The sequence below is a fragment of the Mesoplodon densirostris genome, chromosome 18 (assembly GCF_025265405.1).
Source record: "Mesoplodon densirostris isolate mMesDen1 chromosome 18, mMesDen1 primary haplotype, whole genome shotgun sequence".
NCBI classification, from domain to species: domain Eukaryota; kingdom Metazoa; phylum Chordata; class Mammalia; order Artiodactyla; family Ziphiidae; genus Mesoplodon; species Mesoplodon densirostris.
The window spans coordinates 14,579,275-14,598,599 of NC_082678.1; the positions used below are offsets into that span (position 1 = coordinate 14,579,275).

Here is a 19,325-nt window from a genome sequence, read left to right on the forward strand (position 1 = left end):
CTTTGTGTGACCCTGACTTGTCTCTCCTGGGCTGGGGCCTGGGGTGGTGGGGCTAGAGGCTGCTCAGGGCCAGGTGTGAGGTGACCCGACCTAGCTTTGCTCTTGGCCTGCCCCCCATGTTTCCTGCCTGGCCCTGCGGTTCCCCAACTTAGGCCCCAGTCCCTGAGCAGAGAGAATGGCCCTCTGTTCCAGCCTGGGCCTGGACGAGCCCCATGACGCTTGTGCCCCCTCACCACACCCCTCACCCCTGGGGATGGAGCTCTGAGCCTCCTCCCCGACCCCTGCACAGGCTGCTGTGTGTCCCCTCCATGGTTAGAGAACTGGCCAGCCTCCCTGAGGGCCTCTCCTTCCTTCCCCCACTCAGGACACCCCCTGGAGGTGACAACCTGGAACCTGTGAGAAATGGGCACTGGACAGGCCCTGCCCACGAGGAGGGTGGAGGCCCATCCTCGAAGGTCTGGGCAGGGGAGCGAGAGGGCAGCGGAGTTCCCTCTGGGAACTCTCCTCCCCTGCCCTCCCGCCAGGCACTCTGTCGCTGCTGCTGCCCTGGCCGAGGGTGCTGGGACCAGGCCGCTGGGGAGAGCCGGCGCTGGCCAGGACAGCCCTCCTACTGGCCCTGGCGTCACCCTACTTGTGGGAACGCGCAGGGCTGGCCCTAGTGGAGGTGGAGCCCCTCCTGTGCCCTTGAAAGGCCCTGGAGCTTGGCCTCTCGCTAGCGTGAGTCCCAGCAGCGGTCACTCTCAGTCTCAGCCACCAGGAGGGCAGAGGCGGACGCCCCATGGGCCTGAGGCAGCTCACAGGAGCGCTGACCTGCAGGCGCTCCCGGCACCCGCATCCCCTGCTTTGGGGTACCGGGGGCTCAGTTTCCTCATCTGCACAGGACGGCTCCTTCCTTCCTTCATGCCAGAGCTGATCGCTCGCAGAACCCCAGGCCAGAGCTGGATACAGTAGTGAGATGAGCAGGGCCGCTCTGGGCCTGACCCCTCCTAGCTGGAGTGCCTGGCCTGGTCCCTGGGCAGAGCACATGTGTGCCATCCATGTTCCCTCCCTTGTGGGACTGTCTCATCACCACGAGATGACCGGGCAGAGAGCAGGCCTTGCAGCCCCTCCAGCTCCAATTGGGGCTCCCAGTCCTGGGGCTCAAGGTGAGGAGGAGGTTTGCTTAGTCACCCACAGCGCTCCTGGCCCCCGCCTGTCTTCCCTTGGGACAGCTTTGCTCCTGGAGCCCTTCCCACTGGGCCTGGAGCCCCTCCCAGCTCCCCACCCACTTCAGCCAACCAGTTGTCTCTGCCTGCTGTTCTAAGAGCCAGGCTGGCCATTTGAGGCATTCCTCCTGAGTCCCAGAAAAGAGGTGGGGAGGGGCTGGGCCCCAGGGGCAAGGTCTTGGAGTGAGCCCTGCCAGGGGAGGGGCGGTGGGTCACCAGCTCAGCAGGCTGCGGGCTTCAGATGCTGGGTCTGCTCGATCTTCCCTGAGCTGTGCAGAAGCAGAGGGAACTGGCTGCTCACTAGTCGCGAGGCCAGAGGGTCTGGGGGCAGGGCAGGGACCAAATGGGGGAGAAGCAGCCTGTTCCGGCATGCCTTTGGATGCTCTGATCCACCCCCAAAATGAAGTTTTATCTGCAGCTGTTGTTGGGAGTTTCTAAACTATGGTATTTTTGCAAGTAAGGTTTTCAGCAGATGGGAAGACAGATACTTGGGGTGACTTTCAGGGAGAGATGGTGGCACAGCCAGAGAAGCAGAGGAATGGATGGTGGTGACTTTCCAATCAGGGAGATGGTGCCTGACTCCCCAGCTCCTGATTTACAGCTTTCCATTCATTTGTTCATTTGTTTGTTCATCCACCCACCCATCCACCCATCCATCCATCCACCCATCCACCACCCACCCATCCACCCATCCATCCATCCACCCACCCATCCATCCATCCACCCATCCATCCATCCATCCATCCATCCATCCATCCATCCACCCATCCATCCATCCATCCATCCACCCATCCATCCATCCATCCATCCACCCATCCATCCATCCACCCACCCATCCACCCACCCATCCATCCATCCACCCACCCATCCATCCATCCACCCATCCATCCATCCATCCATCCAGCCAGCCAGCCAGCCATCCACCCATCCATCCATCCACCCATCCATCCACCCACCCATCCACCCACCCATCCATCCACCCATCCACCCACCCATCCATCCATCCACCCATCCATCCATCCATCCACCCATCCATCCATCCACCCATCCATCCACCCACCCATCCATCCACCCACCCATCCACCCACCCACCCATCCATCCACCCATCCACCCACCCATCCATCCATCCACCCATCCATCCATCCATCCACCCACCCACCCATCCACCCATCCATCCATCCATCCATCCATCCATCCATCCATCCATCCATCCATCCATCCATCCATTCATTCATCTGTTCACAAGGACAGGTTGGGTGTCCTTCTGTACCAGTCTCTGCATCCCTTATACTCCTTCACTTCTGCTATTATCTGAGCTCTTTGCTTTAATTTTATTCAAGTTTTTGTTGTCACAGATAATTTGTTCCTGACATTAAGTGGTTTGGAGCTTTGTGTCACTCTGGGTCTCTGTCCTGCCCGTGACCTGCCCATGGGCCTTGTGGTGGCATCTCACACATCCCAGCTGGTGAAAATGTGTCCCTGAGAGGCTACAATGCTGGGGGTGGGGTGGGAGGCCTGCCCCGCTGGACTGTTCCACCTGCACAGGTGTGCCCCAAAGAAGGGGGACTGAGACACCATTCCTGTTCCCTGGGGTAGGGATAGTGGGCTGGGTGGCACCGTACGCAGTGGTGAGGGTATCTGTTAGGCCCCAGCCTCCCAAGAAAGGTCTCCTTGGCCTTCTAGCCCCTCTGGCTAATTCATTGTGTTTTTTAAGTCTTCTGTATCCTTGATGATTTCTTTCTTACTTGCTCTATCAGTTCCCAAGAGAAGAATGCTAAAATCTCCAACTGTGATTGTGCATCATCCCTTTTTCATTTTAGTTGGCCCATTTTTTGCTTTATGCTCTGAGGCTATGTTAGTAGGTGCATACAAATTTAGAGCTGTGTGTCTTCCTGGTGTGTTGACCCTTTATCTTTACAAACTGTCCCTCTTTGCCTAGCAGAGCTTCTGGCCTTAAAGTGTCCTCCATCAGAAAGCAGCCACACCAGCTTTCTCTTTTTCTCTACCAGCCACAGACAATATGCAGACGAATGGGCATGGTCACGTGTGGTCTGCATTGAGCTGAATTTGGACCCTGGTTCAGAGGGATTACTTTTGCTCTGGTGGCAGTTAGGACAGGGACTGGGCTGGCTGAGGCTGGGCTCCAGTCTCTGTGAGGACTGGCCTGACACTCCTGTCCTCACTCCTCACTCCTAGCCCCATAGGACCCACAAGCAAAGACCCTCCTCCCTGGCAGGTACTGAACACCCAGGAGACTGCCAGATGCCGTCCTCAGCCCCTCAGCCTCTCCACCAGTTGCAAACCCTGGCAGGGACCCTGTGCCAACGTCAGGCTCACTTCTTGGGTTTTCCTCTCTGGGATCTCAGAACCCATGTCCTTGATGCTTTGCTTGCTCATAATAGACAATAAATAAGCAACTCGTGGTATATTAGGGGATGCGAGTGCTATGGAGAGAATAGATTAAGGAGAATGCGGAATGCTGGGCAAGGTAGAGTGGAATGTGAAACAGGGCAGAAGGGTTGACCTCTTTGGGAAGTAACATTTGAGGAAAACGTAGAAGGAGATGACGGAGTTAGTCACACAGACAGATGTATAGGGAAGAGCATAGCAGGCCCAGGAACATGCAAAGGCCCTGGGGTAGGGTGGTTCCTGGCTGGGGAGCAGTGGGGTGGCCAGTGTGGCTGCAGTGAGGGTGGGAGGGTCTAAAGTCAGGGAGCATGCGGGCATCCCAAGGATGGCTCTTCTGCATGAGAGAGGAGCCTCTGGAAAGTTCCGAGTGAAGCCATGGGTCTGACTTGTATTTTAAAAGGACCTCTCTGGCCGTTATATTGAGAACCCACTGTTGGAAGGTAGAGGCAGGGAGGCCAGTTTGGGGGCCAAGGTGGTCATCTGGGCAAGAGCTGGTGGTGGCCCAGATGGTGGGGGAATGGGGCTCTGGATGCATTTTGAGGGCAGAGCTAGTGGGATTACCTTGCAGGTGGGTGTGAAAGGGAGAGGAGCTGAGGATGATGTGTGAGCTTGGCTCACAGGCTGCTGCTCCTGCAATAGCCCAGCCTGGGGGCTCCTGAGAGCGGTGCCTTCACCCTGGGGTGATCCAGCCACCTTTGGCCCCTCCATCCTAGAGAGTCTAGAGTCCTGTGGCAGCAGGAGGAGGGAACCCATCATACCCACGTGGATGCAGGGGGCTGGGATGGGGGCCTAGTGCTCTCCCAGCTACCAGTCCCCAGGATGGAGGGGGGAGCACATCCACACCCTCTGCATGGTGACCACAGAGCTCCCGGCCTGAGCAGCAGAGGAACGACGCAGCTAACAGATGGGAAGACCGAGGGTGGGGCTCAGCCTTGGGCACGTTAAGCTTGAGACGCCTCCATCACATGAAACGGGCGTGTCAGGCAGCCGGAATGGGCACAGGAGTCTGGAGTACAGGAGAGAGGTGCTTAAAGTACAAGAAGGGAGCCCACCGGGTGGGTGAGTGTGGCTGGTGCAGAGGCTGGGGCAGGCGGGTGGGGTGGGGGAGGACTCCTACAGGAGGATGAGCTTGGGGAGAAGGGGAGGAGGCCTCAAAGGGAGGGAGGGGGTCTCAAAGGGAGGGAGGGGGTCTCAAAGACCGGGAGGAGGAGGCGAGGAGATACCGGCAGAGATCTGACCCCTGGACACGTCCAGCCTGGAGTGCAGGGTGCAGGGCTGGTGCCAGGACCCCTCAGAGGCACCCTGGGGCTGAAGCTGTCCCTGTGCTGTGGACTCCAGGCGGCCTAAGACCCAGCCTGGTGAGCAGCCTGTGCAGAGCCCAGTGGAGGCCGAGGCCGGGGCCGGGTGTGTGTGTGTGTGTGTTGGGGGGTCTGGGCTCAGCACCACACTGGGAGGGCAGATCCAGGAGGGGCCGGGGCTGGAGTGGGGACTGCCCTCCGAGGGTGCCCCCAGTGAGGCAGGAACAAGAAGGGGCAGAGAGGCTGGACACACCCACCACCCGGCCTTCCATTTTCCCTCCTGCATCCCCCATGCCAACCAGCCCCCCACCTGTCGCCCAGAGACCCATGACCCTGCCCCTACCCCAGCTGACGCTGCACACCCCCAACAAACACATGGGCTGAGGTTCATTTAATGCTGTTTTTCTTCCATTTTCCGGGCTCAAGCTGCGTCCACTCCCATGGCCTCTATGGGGCACTCGCGAAACCCACGGTGTCCCTTGGGGGATGCTTAGCCGGCCGGGGCTGGGCGTGGTGCTACTTCTTCTCTGCAATGTTCTCCTTTTTGATCAATTCAGAAAATTCTAGAACAGGAGACAGATTTCTAGTAAATAACCCCCTGACTTGTGACCCACCAAGCCCTGCAGGCCCAGCGGGAAGCCTCCTTTATGATGGGGGACCTCGCGGTCCAGGGGGGCCCTGTATCCTGCCCTCCTGAGTCCTGGGTGGGGAGCAGGAAGGACTGGAACTTGGCTGCCCGAGTGCCCCACACCGTTGTCGTGTGCCCTGTGCCCGGCCAGCTTGGCCGTGGTGAGCTCACCCACCCTGGGTCTTACGATGAACCCTCAGCAGTTCCCCTCAGAGTCTCTGAGCTGGTGCTCCTGTGATCATCCTGCCTTCAGTGGGGAAACTGAGGCACAGAGAGGCTGGGGGCCTGCATCCTAAACAGACCCCTTGGCCTGGCTGCCCCTCTTTTAAGTCTTGCGACCACCCCACAAGTCAAGGTTTGCTGGTATTTGCGGGCAGCAAGTGGAGGCCTGGGGGGTGAGGACAGGTCCCCAGTCTGTCTGGGGCTCTGAGCCTGTGCTTGCCTGTTCCAAGGGCCATCCTCCAGGCTTGGGGTCAGCATCTGGGTGCGTGGGCAGCAGGATGATGCAGACCCCGGGGCAGCCATGGGGAGCCTCAGGGAAGGCCTGCAGCCCCACAGATGCCTTCCCTCTGGGCAACCCCCTCCCGCCTGCTCAACTCACACACAGCCGTTGGCCCACCTGACCTCCTTCCTCCTGCGTCCACCTCTGCAGCTCCTCAGGCCCTGGTCTCTGCCTCAAACCTTCCTCCCCGTCTCAGAAACCCCCCATCTAATCTGCCCCCTTGACCTTCCCCAAAGCCGGCTTGGGCCACCTCTCCCCTGCTCAGAAACCTGCAGCAGCTCCCCTGGGCCTGGTGAAATGCCCAAGCCCCCTCAGCATCCCGGAGACGCAGCCTCCCCATCTGTGAACAGGGATGATGGTGACCATCACAGGTGGCTGTAAGCTTTGGGGGATGGGGTCCACGCCTGGCAGTGGGGAGCCTGGTCAGCCCTGCACAGAGACAGGCTCTGGACATGGAGCAAACTGAGTGCGAGTAAGGGGGAGTGGGGGGCAGGAAAGTCCTGAGAGGTATCCCTGCCCCTCTCATCTCTGCTGCCCCACCTTCGAAGTCAATCCTCCCGTCTCCATCCGTGTCGGCTGCTTGGATCACGGCCTCAGCCTCCTCGTCTGTCAGTGGGGTGGTGGGCTCGCTGCTGGGGATGATGCACAGGATGTACCTGGGGCCAGGGGTGGGCTTGGGTCAGAGCTGAGGGGGCATCTGGCTGGTGCCCAATGGTATACAAGGTACTTGCTCCCCACTTTACAGCTGTGGAAACTGAGGCCCAGCTGGAGAGGGGTCTCTGGGCCTGGACCCAGTGCTGTGCCCCTGGACCCTGTTTCTAGCCTGGCCCCATCTCCCACAAGGCCTGCTGGAGCCCAGTGTGGGTATCAGGTCTTCTGGGGTGAGCGTGGTAGCTGTAGGTCGGGGAGGGGGCCCAGAGCTCTGTACCCCCTCATCCCCAGCCACCACCAGGGAGGGGGCCCAGGGCTCAGGACATCCTGTCCCCGGCCATTGGCTGTTACTTGATCTCATTCCACTCGATGAAGCCGCTCTTATCCTTGTCCAGGGTCTGGAAGGCCTTGCGGATGACACTCTCCTGCTGCTCCGAGGCCGGGAACTTCTGCATGTACTCGAAGAACTTGATGTAGTTGAAGGAGCCTGGGGATGACCGGGCGTGTCACCAGGGCCATCCGCCTCGGGGCTGGACTGCCAGGGCCTGGGCCCAGAGGGGGACTCCTGCCCTGGGGTGGGGGCTGCCAGGTCCTGTGCCCTCCCCCAGCCCGGGGGGGCTCCTGCATCCACAGTGGGGCTGGCTCAGGGTGGGCGGGGGCAGGCTGTACCATGGTGCCTCATGTCGGTGGGCAGCAGGTCTATGTCCTCGTCCGACAGGGATGTGCCCATGGCCAAGGCCATCTTCTTCATCTGGGAGGAGAAGTCCTCGTCCATCCTGGCCCTGCAGGGGACAGGGAGCCGGCTCGGCGGGTGTGTTGGGCAGGAAAGGGTGCTCTGCTTGGACCCTGCCTGGTGCCAGCTCCTGGCCCTAGAGTGGGGACCCCAGGCACCCAGACCCAGGCAGGCCTCGGGCTGCAGAGGGCGGCTGGAAGGGTCAGCTTTCCCAGCACCCTGGGGCCCCGGCCTTGCAGAGGCCCTCCTGCCCAGGCCCTGAGGAAGATGCGTTTGAGCCCTGCCTCTTGGTAGCTGGCCATCCTGAGGTGTTAACCCCACTTCACAGAAGAAGAGATCGAGGCTTTGAGATGATAAGTGATAGACACGAGGTCCTTCACTCTGCTCGGAAAAGGTGGAGGAGGCGCTGTCTGATCCCTCAACGCTGCTGGGTAATTTCCTCTGTCCTTCTAGGCTCACCTCAAAGCCACCCCCTCTGGGAAGCCTTCCTGGTTACCTGAAGCACCACCTCCTCCTGCCGGGACTCAGGGCCCAGGGCCTTGGTCTCTCTCTCCCGGACCCCAGGCCAGCGGGCCTTGGTTATCCTGGCTGGACACCAACCGCCAGCTGGGAGGTGTGCTGCATGCAGGCCAGTCTTGAGCTGGCCCTGGACTGAGCAAGGCCCAGACCCACTCCAGCAGGATGGCCCCACCCCCTTCCCAGGCGCTCAGGAGGGCGGCCCGCTGTGCATCTGCCCTGAGGAGGTGCCCACGGCAGTGTCCCCACTTCTTGGGGGTTCAGGCAGGAGCCACTGAGGCAGGCCGGGATTCCAGCTGGGCAGGTGGGGTCTGGGCACAGGGACCGGGCTGTCCCGTGCCCCCACACAGTGCCTTGTGACCTGTGGAGCTCTCGGGTTGCTGTCCCCAGGGCGGGTTGGGTTCTGGGGCTTGTGGCAGAGCAGCTATTTCAGAGGCTCGTTGGCCCTCTCTGAAGTTCACGGGGTGGTGAGCCTTCTGGAACCTACTCCCGCCGCCAGGAGAGGCAGCTCAGTGACCTGTGGGGCATAAGCCAGCCAGGCAGTGGCCAGAGGCGTCTCCTTTCTCCCACTAGAGAAGCCACGGGTCAAAGGTTGCAACTCAAGCTGCAGTGGAGGGGCAGGGAGGGCTGGATGCAGCCCAGGGCTGCGTCTTGCTTCCTGACTCTGGGTGTGCCCCCCAGCTGCTCTGGGCCTCAGGCTCCTCATCTGTGAAATGGAGAGACCCCTGCCCGCCCTGCCCTGCCCCTTTGCAGGGTCATGCAAGGAGCCATGAGAGAAGGAGATGGTGGGGAAAGGGTGTCGGATCCTGTGATGGGTGTCACCCATAATGGCCAGTCCCTGCAGCCAGTCCGGGAGGTGGGGCGGGGGTGGTCAGCTGGGATCAAGGGCAGGCGGAGGCCCAGAACAGACCCCACTACCCTGCATCCCACGGTGAGACCGTGATTCCCCTCTCTACCCTGGAATCATGGGGTCCATTCTGGAGGGAAGGGATTCCCTGCCTGCCACTCGGGGCCTTGCCCAGGGACAATGCCACTCCCTTTATGGAGGAGGGACAGGGCCAAATTCCAGGCCAGGTCTGGCCAAGCCTGGGGTTGACATCCTGACTGCAGAGCACTGTGGGCGCCCTGCGCTGGGCTGTTTACCACCCTGCTCCCGCCCCGTTGCTCTCTGGGGCATCCCCCCCACCCCCACCCCCCATGAGGGCAGGGGAGCCTGAGGTCAGAGCTGGAGACAGCAGGAGAGGCAGGACCTGGGCCTCAGGCTGTGGTTGGTGTATTTATAGCACCTGGTCCAGGGCCTGGGATGGAGGCTCACTTGGCACGCCTAGTCAGGGCAGGAAGTGGGGAGGGGGCTGGGGAGGGGGCTGCATGGCACCTCGTGGGGGGCTCCCAGCACCTGGAAGGGCCCTGCCCTCTTCGTCCTTCCCCCTGAAAAGGGCTTCCTCCCTCTCCTCCCACCTCACTGCCTTCCATAGCCAAAGCTGGTCGTAGCTTTAAGGCCTGGCTCCGCCCCCCCGCAGACCCCCACGTATGCCCAGTATTGCTGCGTTCTCTATGCCCCCTCCAAGGCTGACAGGGCCCTCCCCTGTCCCCAGACCACTCTGGACCCCCCATGTGGCCCTCCTGGGGGCTGTGGTCTGCATCTAGCACCTGAGAGTGAATCACCAAATTCAGATGCTTGGTGAGAAAAAGGCCTCATGGGCTGGAGGGAGGTGGGAAGGGGTGATGGAGGCCTTGGGGCCCCACTGGGACAGGGGCTGGGCACATGGGCCCAGAGCTGGCTCAGCATGCCTGCCAGAGTTGGTGGGTCTGGGGGCCTTGGAGCCTCTGTTCTGCCAGGCCTTTCCCCCACTCAGCACCGGGAGCCCTGTGAGGTGGTCTCGGCCTCCCCTTACTGACCCCAGCTTGCAGCCATTCTCTCAGAGGTCTGCCTAGGCACATGCGTGCACACGTGCCCACCCATGCAGACCCAGTTACCTTGGGGCTGCCCCTCCCTTTCCTCTTTTTCTTCCTCTCCTAGACCTCCCTGGGGTTCCCCCAGCACCCAGGGCCTCCCCTTGTCCAGCGGAAGACGAGGCCCAAGCTCCTGCCATGCAGCTTGGGCAGATCCGGCCCAGCTGGGTGCCCACACCACCCCTCCCCGGGCAGGGCTCACCTTCGCCCGGCTTCCTTCGAGGGCTCTGGGAAGGCGGGTCAGGCTGGGGGTGTTGAGAGGCTGCGGGGGCTCCAGCTTTTATACCTGCAGCCACTCGGCCTGTTTACATCTTGGGGCTGCAGCTGTCCTACCGCCTCTCCCGGGGACTCCAGCCTGGCACTGGCCGCCCCCAGGGGCTCGTTGGCACTTGGCACGTCCACACCAGGCTGGGCAGACTGACCATTAGCAGCGCCTGGCCTCCCCAAGCCTGGGGTGGGGGTAGGGAGAGTGATAGAGTGAGTAGACTTGCTATCTGTCGCCAGAGGTCCCACCCTGCCTGCTGGCCTCGTGGGGGTGAGAGGGGGCGGCGGTCCAGGAGATGGCCCAGGGGGTGCAGGCCGCCAGCGTGTCCGAGATGGCAGCAGAAGACTGGACGACTGGGCCTCCTCTGATGAGAAGTCAGGCTGGGCAGCTGTCCTTTGTCCCTGGGTCACTGTGGGGGGCTGGGAGCCATGCCAGGGCTGGCTGTCAAGGCGAGGGGAGGAGAGGGAGGTCTCCGTCAGGCAGGATGACTCCTGCAGGCACAGGGAGCAGGGCTGTGTGAACCTGGGCGGGGCTGTCCTTTCTCCCTGGGAAGGGCCCTCACAGGGCAGTCACCAGGGTGAGTACGGGGAACCAGAGAGGGACATGTCACCAAGAGTCCCCCGTGGCCGTGGCCCACCTGGAGGGGAATGGCTCACTGTCCATTCAGTTTCTCGGCCTCAGTATTTTACAGAGTGGTGCCCCTATCGGTGCAGACGTCTGTGCAGCCTCTTTCCAACCCTCCATCACCAGCTGTCCCCTGCGGGGGTTTCTGTCCCCGTCATTTTACATGGCGCTCCTATAGCTCTGAGATCTGCTTTCTCTGCACAAAAGTTTATCATGCGTCGCCGCACTCTGCCATGACGTAAGACAGCTCTGTGTTAGGCCAGCAGGCTGAGGATGTTCTAGTAAGTTCCTTGACTGACCACCTGCTGCTGGACCCGGAACAGGTCCCAGTGCTTTTCTTTCTTTCTTTTTGGCCATGCCACGCGGTATGTGAAATCTTAGTTCCCTGACTAGGGATCGAACCCGTGCCCCCTGCAGTGGGAGTGCAGGGTCTTAACCACTGGACCACCAGGGAAGTCCCAGGTCCCAGTGCTTTTGTCATCAGAGACACTGTGGGAGACCGGAGTGGGAGGACCAGAACAAATGGTGGAAGTTTCCATGGTCCTGCCATGCTCCTCTCCAAAAGGGTTACCCTAAAGATTTCCAGCCGAAGCTGGGTGCCCCGCGCCCCCTGCACACCCACACCTGCACTGCAGTCTGGTCCCCAGCAGGCAGCAGGGACATCTCTCAACACGTCTGTCCATAGAGTTGAATGTTATCCGCATGAAAGGAGCAAGGCACCGACACTTTACAACATGGATGAGCCCTGACAGCCCCACAATGAGTGAAAAAAGCCAGTCACAAAAGACCACATAGTCTGTGATGCCATTGGTATAAAATGTCCAGGAGAGGCAAATCCATAGAGACAGAAAGCAGATTGGTGTTTGCTGTGGGGCTGGGGGAATGGGGAGTTACTGTTTAACGGGTATGGGGTTTATTTTGAAGTTATGAGAATGTTCTGGAACTAGATAGAGGTGGTGGCTGCACGATACCGTGAATGCACTAAACGCTACGGAGTTGTGCACATTAAAATGGCTTATGTTATCTGAGCACCCCCTCTGCCGGCACCTTCCATAAGGCCCTATCCATGCCCACCCCTGCCCAGGCCATGAAGCGAGGGCTGGGGAGCGGGTGGGCGGGCTCCTGGACTAGCACCTGCCCGGAGCTGACAGATGGCCAGTCCCCTGGGCAGTCCCTCCCGTTTCATTTCGGTTCAGAGTTGGGCCGCCCCTCCTCTCCTGAAGCCCTGGCCCTAGCTTACCGGCCCCCCTCTGGGCTGAGCTGGCCTGGAGGGGCCACGGGGACCAGCTCACAGCTCTGGGGATACCGTTGTCCCCTGTGCCCAGGCACGGCAGGCACTGTCCCCTTGGGACACTCTGGTCTCTCGGTCCCTCAAGGGGCTGGCACTGCCCCCCGCCCCGGCCTGCCTGGAACAACTTCGCAGGAGGGGGGCTGGTGGGCTCTCGGCCCTCCTGCTGCAGACTGGAAACCCCTGAAGAGACCCGCAGCCCAGCCCTGCCCCATGACGTGAGTACTAGACACCTAAGAGGAATTAGCTCTTCTTTTCCAAGGAGCCGTTTTTATATAAGGACAAACCTCTTTCAAGCCACAGCCTCCTCAGAGCATGGTGTCTCCCCCTGGCTGGCTCAGAACGCCAGGCAGCATCTTCCCGTTCCTGGGGAGGCTGGGTACCCTTGGCAGATGCACCTGCTCTGAGGTCTCTTTGGCAAATGCTGGAACCCCTCTCACCCCCACTTTGCAGAGCACAGCTGCGGTGGATGGGCTTGTGGGGGAGAGGTTCGCCTGAGGTTGGGGCCTATCTGCGGGTAAATTCGGGCGGGGGACAGCATTTCCCCTTGGCATCCCTCCCGTGCACGCAGAAGTGGGGGTGGGGAAGCGTGATTACAACAAGGGACATCTGTTTCCCTGCCCCCATCCCAGGTCGGGACCACATCCCCGTGCAGCAGAAAGAGGTGGGCTGGGGGAGCCCACTGGGGGGTGAGATCCTGGCAGGCAGGGGCGTCCCTGGGGCCTTGCACTTTGGTGCCCAGCATGTGGGTTTGTGGGCTGAATCCGGGGCAGCCTTTCATGCAGAAATGCTGATGCGAGTTATTACAGGAAGGATTCAAGAGGTGCTGGCCATCCCCACGGCCCTGCCTCTGTGTCCTTTACCACAAAATATAGGTCCATGTCCTAAGCCCAGTACCTTGGATGGGAGCTTGTTTGGAAATAGGGTCTTTGCCGATGTGACCCTTAAGACGAGGTCACACTAGATTAGGATGGGCCCTCATCCAGTGACTGGTTCCTTATAAGAAGAGAGACAGGGAAGAGGGAAAGGTCATGTGGCGACGGAGGGAAAGAGGCAGAGGTTGCAATGATACGGCCATGGGCCAAGGAACACCTGGGGCCGCCAGGAGCTGGAAGAGGCAGGGAGCGTCCTCCCTTAGACCTTTGGAGGGAGCCCGGTCCTGCTGACACCTCAGTTTTAGACTTCCAGCCTCCAGACTGTGAGAGGATCTATTTCTGTCGTTTGAAGCCCCCAGTTTGTGGTCATTTGTTATGGCCGCCCCAGGACACTCAACAACCCCTACCCGGGACCCTCTCATGCCCCCCTGCTTCCGGCCCTCTCTCCTACCGCTGTCTGCCCGACCCCCGGCCCACCCCCCACTCTGAGCCTCGGGTGAGGACCCAGGTAGGATGTAGGCCTGGGGCCTGGAGTTTCCTGGAGGGACACGAAGGCAGCTGTGTCCACCAGGCTGACCAGGTGCCTACCAGGGCTGTGAATTTAAGGGGCACCAGGCCGACAGGTGAGCAGTCCAGAGCTTCTCTGGCCTCAGGCTCCAGATGGCCCAACACCGTTTCTGCTCCTGCCTTGATTCAAAATTGCGATATGCTGCTCATGATGGATTTTCCTCATTAATTTTGATTCTTTAAGATATTGCATTAAAATATTAGTTACCTTGATGACCAAGTTTGTTTTTGACAGCTTCATTGAGATATAATTCATATGCTGTAAAGTTGACCATTTTAGAGTGTACATGTCAGTGTTTTTAGGTATATTCACAGGGTTGTGCAACCATCACCTCTATAAAATTCCAGACCACTTTCATCACCCCAAAAAAGGCCCCGTACTCCCATTTTCCCCTTCTCTGGACCTCTGACAACCATCAATCTACTTTCTGTCTCTATGGATTTGAATAACCTAGGTCTTTCCCATAAGTGGAATCCTATGGTGTTTGTCCTTTTGCTTTTCTCACCGAGCACATTTCCAAGGTTCATCCATGCTGTAGCGCGTGTCAGCGCTTCGTTCCTTTTTACTGATGGTAATATTCCTCTATATGGATCCACCACGTTTTGTGTATCCATTCATCTGTCGATGGATGTCATTACTGAGTTTTTGGTGCCCTGTGGTGCCTCCCTTGCTTCACCTGAGCCCCGGTCTGGCCCCCATGCTGCTCCTGACCTGGGAGGCCTCTCCCGTCTGTCCCAGGGCCTCGGGCCCTCTTGGAAATCCTCTAGGCCCAGACTCCCTGGGGGATTGGCTCCTTCTAGGGAAGGTGCTCTCCCCCTACTACCCCCGGCTTGTCCTTGACCCCATATTGTCTTTCCTGAGGCTCCTGCCTGAGGCTTCGGTCGCCATGGGCCCAGGGTGTTCTCATGTCCGTAGAAGAGAAGCAGAGACGAAGCATCCCCACCAGCCCGGCCTTTGAAGGTGGAGGCGCGCCTGAGGTAGTGGTCACTCCATGTGGGGCACCCCAGCCCTCACCCCTGTCAGGCCTGGCCCCTGACCCGGCTATGTAGGGCTCTGGGGCATCTTGCCTCCCTCCAGGTGGTGGGGCAGGGGGCACATCTGCAGGGATCTCATACCATTCTGGGATTGGCAGAAGCCAGTTCTGTGGGAGTCCTGGGGCAGGCTGGCCACTGGTCACCCCGGATTGGCAGGTCTACCCCTGTGAGCCCTCACCCCTGCACACCCTGACCCCGGCACTGGACAAGCCAGGTTCACGGTGTGGGAGCTTTGCCCCTGGGGCTCAGGTTTCTGCCTTCTCTGTCTTTTCTCACAGGTGTGTGTGTGTGTGTGTGTGTGTGTGTTGGGAACGGGTCCGTGGGTCCTGAGGCCGAGGAGAGAGCCCCATGCACCGAGCCTCTCAGCTCCACCCTTCCCAGGGCCCAGCACTCTGTCCTGTCTGTTTGGCCTTGTCATACCAGCTGAGGGTTGGGCTCATGGCTGGCCTGGAGGTCTTGGACTCAGGGGACCCTGAGTGCAAGACAGCAGTTTTGTCCCAACCCCAGGAAGAGTGCAGATAAGCCCTCCCTCCTAAATTCCAGTGCCAGGCTTCCTGCCCCCCACTGTGGTGGCCAGTGAGTGCTGGTGGCCGGCCACACATGGGAATCGCTGGCCAGAGGACCAGATCAATGGTGGAGGGACTCAGGGCACCTCTGCTTCAACGGCCACCATGCCAGGGGGGCAGCAGGGCTCCTGGGTCCAGTGAATCTCAGAGGACCCCAGTGCACGGGGGGAAGGTGTCACTCGGGTCAAATGGAGTGGCAGTGCTGGACCTGCAGCCCTGGGTGGACTTCTCCTGCCCCACCTGGACCCTGGAGGATATCTGCAACCCTAACGCCCCCGAGATCTGGCCTTCTGTATGCCAGTGTGTGCACTGTGTGTGTGTTCACTGGTCAACCCGTGTCACAGAGGTCTTCACAGAGGGTCTTCTAATCCTGGTCACTGAGGCTGGCCATGGTGGCGCAGAGAATCTGGACAGGGACAACTTAGGGCCACTGGTCATTTCCCTGCTTGTCCCCAGGGAGTCCCCCGGTTGCGTCGAGGTCCAGGTGTCTGGGGCATCTTCCTGGTGGGCAGAGGCAGGGCCCTTGGTATGGGGGTGGGCAGTGTTGGGCTTTCCTCCTAGGTGGGGAGGGGAGACCCCCCACTGTGGATCCAGCCCCCTCACACTGTGCACTCCTGTATCACAGCCCTCAGCCATCCTTGCGCCTGTGGCTGCTGCCCCTCCAGGCCCCTGGGATCTGAGCCCCTCCCACAGGCCAGGCCCTCTGCTGGCCACTCCCCTGTGGTTCCTTCCTCGTCAACAAGGCCTTTGGGGCAAAGCTGTTTAGAGTAGTGGCCACAACATCAGGGCCACTAAGAAGGTTCTGGATGCCCATGCTCCTCCACAGGCCTGCGGTTGTTGGGGCCACCCACGGCAGGGGACCCCGAAGGCCTGAGAGGAAAGGAGGCCCCTTCCTTTGCCCATGGGGGAACTGTCTACACAACGGTTCATCTTAGGTTAAGAAGGATGTGTCCTGGCATCCTCTCATGAGGGCTGGCCCTCACCATCCCTCCTCTATCCCTGCCCACCCCAGTTCCACTGATCTTTGCTCTTCCCCAAAGCCTGCCCCCACAAACCCCCTGCCTTCCAGCTGGGTCAGCCAAGCAGCTTTGCTCATCTGGCCGGAGAATGAATGGATGGACGTAGAGTGAGTGACCCAAGTTACATAAAACTCAAATCCCGGCTACATAATGACTCTCTCTCCTATCCCAGGGGGTGGGGAGATGACGGTCCCCAGCACCCTGCGCGCTCAGCCCGCCTGCCCTCCTGAAGCCGCCTCATCCATGCAAGATGGCGCGGCAGGGCGCGCAGCCGGCGGGGAGGGGACGGTCCCTCGGTGCCCGGCGCCGCCGCGTCCGCCCTAAACGCCCGGCGCTGTTCTCTCCCGGGCGGGGGCGGCCGCTCCTTCTCCACGGTTGTCGCAGCGTGGCACAGGCGCGGGCGGTTTGGGCAAAAATAGCCCCCCCACCCCGCCGGCGCGGGCGCCGCCCAGAGGGCGCGGGGCCGGACCCAAGCTGCCTCCGAAACCGGCGTGTGCAGGCCGCGTGCGGGGCCCCGACCCCCGCGTGCCTGGGCTCGCGCCTCCGGGCCACCCAGCGCGCGCTTTCGTATTGCTCCTGCGTGCCACCGTGCCCACCCCCGCGCGCGCCGCCGCGCCCCCGCCTTCCCGCTCCTCCCCCCACGCCTCTGCCCACCCCCGCGCTTCCAGGTGCCCCCTCCCTGAGTCTCCGTCCCGCCCCCTCCCCCCCCCGCACTTTTCGCCTCCGAGCAACCCTCCCCCACCCTCTGTGCCCCCGAGCCTTCGGGTCTCCCATCCTACGTCTCTTGAGCTCCCACCCGCGCCTCAGTATCCCCCTCCCCGCCCCCTTCCCCCCGCACCTTCCGCCTCCCAGCGCCCCCCCATTCTCCGTGCCACCCCCGCGTCTCCGGATCTCCCATCCTGCGTCTCTGTGTCCCCTCGTGCCTTCGTGCCCCCCACGTCTCCGTACCCCCCAGCCTTCGGGTACCCCCACCGCGCGTCTCCGTGCCCCCCAAGCCGTGTAGAGAGCCCCCCCTCCGCGCGCGCTCCCGCCGGTGTTTTCGGACTGCACCAGCCCGGGAGCCCCGCGGCGCCGCGGCCGGCCGGGGGAGGCGCCTCGTCTGTTGCCGCCGCCCGCACCCGCACCGGCACCCGCACCCGCACCCCGCCGGCCCCGCGGCTGCGGCTGTGGGCGCTGGGCGGGCGCGGCGGCCAAGGCGCGCTCGCACCTGCGGCGGCCGGATGATGGCGCGGCGCGGGCCGCGGGCGTCCTGAGCGCAGCGCCCGCCGGGGGATGCCAAGACGCGCTGCTGGCCCTGGCCATGTCGTCGTCCTTCTTCAACCCCAGCTTCGCCTTCAGCTCGCACTTCGACCCCGGTGAGTCCCCTGGCCGCGCCCCTTGCCAGCCCTCTGCCCGCTGCAGCTGCCCCTAACCTGCCTGACTGCGGACATGATGCTTCCAGAGCCCCCGGTTTCCTATTTTGCATGGAAGTTAACCCTTTCCCCACTCTGAGTGGAGCCGCAGAAGGAACGGCTTTCCCCGCAGGACCCCCTGGAAGCCCGGAGATGGGCAGGCCTTGGGGCTGGCACCTGCACAGCTGAGGCCTCCAGCGGGGGTGGGCAGTGGGGGCACTGCCCCTGTCTCTGTGGAAGCTTCCGTCTCAGGTAACGGGCAGGAGGGCCCGTGTTGGCCCCAGGTGTCCAGGGGAGGAGGTGGCCAGGACTAAGGGCCCCCGGGAGGTGTGGGAATGTCGCCCCCCCAGGCCCAGGTGACCATGGCCCCTTGTGGATCTACGGTCTTAGCATGGGAGGCATCTCCCCAGGCTGGGAGCTGGTTTTGGGGAGCCCTGCCAGGCCACCCAGTCGCCTGCATGGGGAGGTGGGAGCAGTGGTCAACCCACAGGACAGAGCCCACTGAGCAGAGGCTCGGAAGAGATGGGCCTCAGTGGATGCCCAGGCCCTACGGTCAGGGAGAGGCCCAGGTGGCGCTGTCAAGCTGGCTGTAGGGGGCGTGGGGCCAGGCTGGCGGCCCTGGAAGCCTGTTTACCCATGGCTGCCTGACCTCCTGGCAACTGTGGGCGGCCGGGGTGGACAGAGGGACCAGGGGCAGCTGGAGGCCTGCATCTGTCACCAGGAAGTGGTAGGCTTTCTTCCCTCTGTCTTCACTGGTTTCACCACCCCCCTCCTTGGCCTGAGTGGGAGATAAACCCCTGCCCTAGAGCCTTGGCCGAAGGGCCCAGAGTCCTACTCACATGTCACTGGGGCTCTGGCACAGGCTAATCCAGCCAAAACAAAGCCGGGTGAGCACGTGACGGGCTCTCCTGGGTCTCCCTCCCTGGAGTAGGGTCCAGTTCATGCAGTGATGCACGGGGTCCCCTGGGTACAGCCCCATCTGAAGGCATTTGCTCTTGGGGGAGGGGACCTGACAGCAGGTTCCTCTGCTGGGCTTAGGGTGTGGGTATCTCTGGCTCAGAAATGACTTCCCAAGGCGACTCCTGGAGCTTGGAGAATGTGGAGTCACCAGTGGATGGCCCAGAATCTGGCAGCGACAGCCCTGGCTGGGCTCTGAGGGTGGGGGCTGGAGGTGGCCCTGCTGAGCAGTCCCAGGCCCAGACAACCTTTAGGGACACATGTCCTGCTGGCTCCGAGCTGGTGCTCCATGCAGTGTGGCTGCTGGGGAGTGAGGGTCCATCCTTGGAACCGTTGGCAGTGTGGCGGGGTGTGTGCCAGGACTGACCCAGGGATGGCGACGCCCTCCCCCACGCCCTGCCTCTTGCACTCTTTGTGGGGCCCAGACTTGCCCTGTGTGGGTTCAGTACCCTCCCCCCACCACACACACACCCCGTGTGTCCCAGCACGAGACCCTTCTCCCATCTTAGAGAAACAGCTGAGCTTGGCTTCTCTTGCAAGTGTTCCTGTAAACAGCTGTGATCAATGTAATTATAATGTGTCAGTTTAAGGACTTACAAGGGAAAAAAGTTGTCAGGAGGCAAGGGGAGATCTGTTTGCAGGTGGAGTGAAGGGGAGAACTTGCCCCACTGTGGGAGGGGCCGCCCTGGATGGTGGAGATGGGTTGCTGGCTGGGCTCTGTGCTGGCCCCCACGTGGGCATTAGGGGGGGTGGGATCCGCTGCCCTCCTGCTAAATGCCCAATGTTCAGAGCCCAGCTCCCACCCCCTGGAGTCCCCCTGCCCACCCTTGCCTTCTAGAGTC

The 19,325-nt window shown here is 61.4% G+C and overlaps 2 protein-coding genes across 3 annotated transcripts in view; one reads left to right on the forward strand and one right to left on the reverse strand.

Annotated features, from left to right (window-relative positions):
* Positions 1–5,429: 5,429 nt before the first annotated feature.
* Positions 5,430–7,469, reverse strand: PVALEF (parvalbumin like EF-hand containing). Its single transcript, XM_060080786.1, has 4 exons — positions 7,364–7,469; positions 7,046–7,181; positions 6,584–6,699; positions 5,430–5,476 (listed from the first exon to the last, which is right to left on the reverse strand). Exons 1-4 carry the CDS (start codon positions 7,467–7,469, stop codon positions 5,430–5,432), a joined length of 405 nt encoding a protein of 134 aa, XP_059936769.1.
* Positions 7,470–17,423: 9,954 nt separating this feature from the next.
* AATK (apoptosis associated tyrosine kinase) overlaps positions 17,424–19,325 on the forward strand; it is a 38,425-nt gene continuing 36,523 nt past the window's right edge. For both annotated transcript variants that reach the window (XM_060081983.1, XM_060081982.1), the window contains exon 1: positions 17,424–17,490. In XM_060081983.1, the coding sequence (XP_059937966.1) occupies positions 17,436–17,490 (55 nt within the window). In that variant the 5' untranslated portion in view covers positions 17,424–17,435. The remainder of the gene's footprint in view (positions 17,491–19,325) is intronic.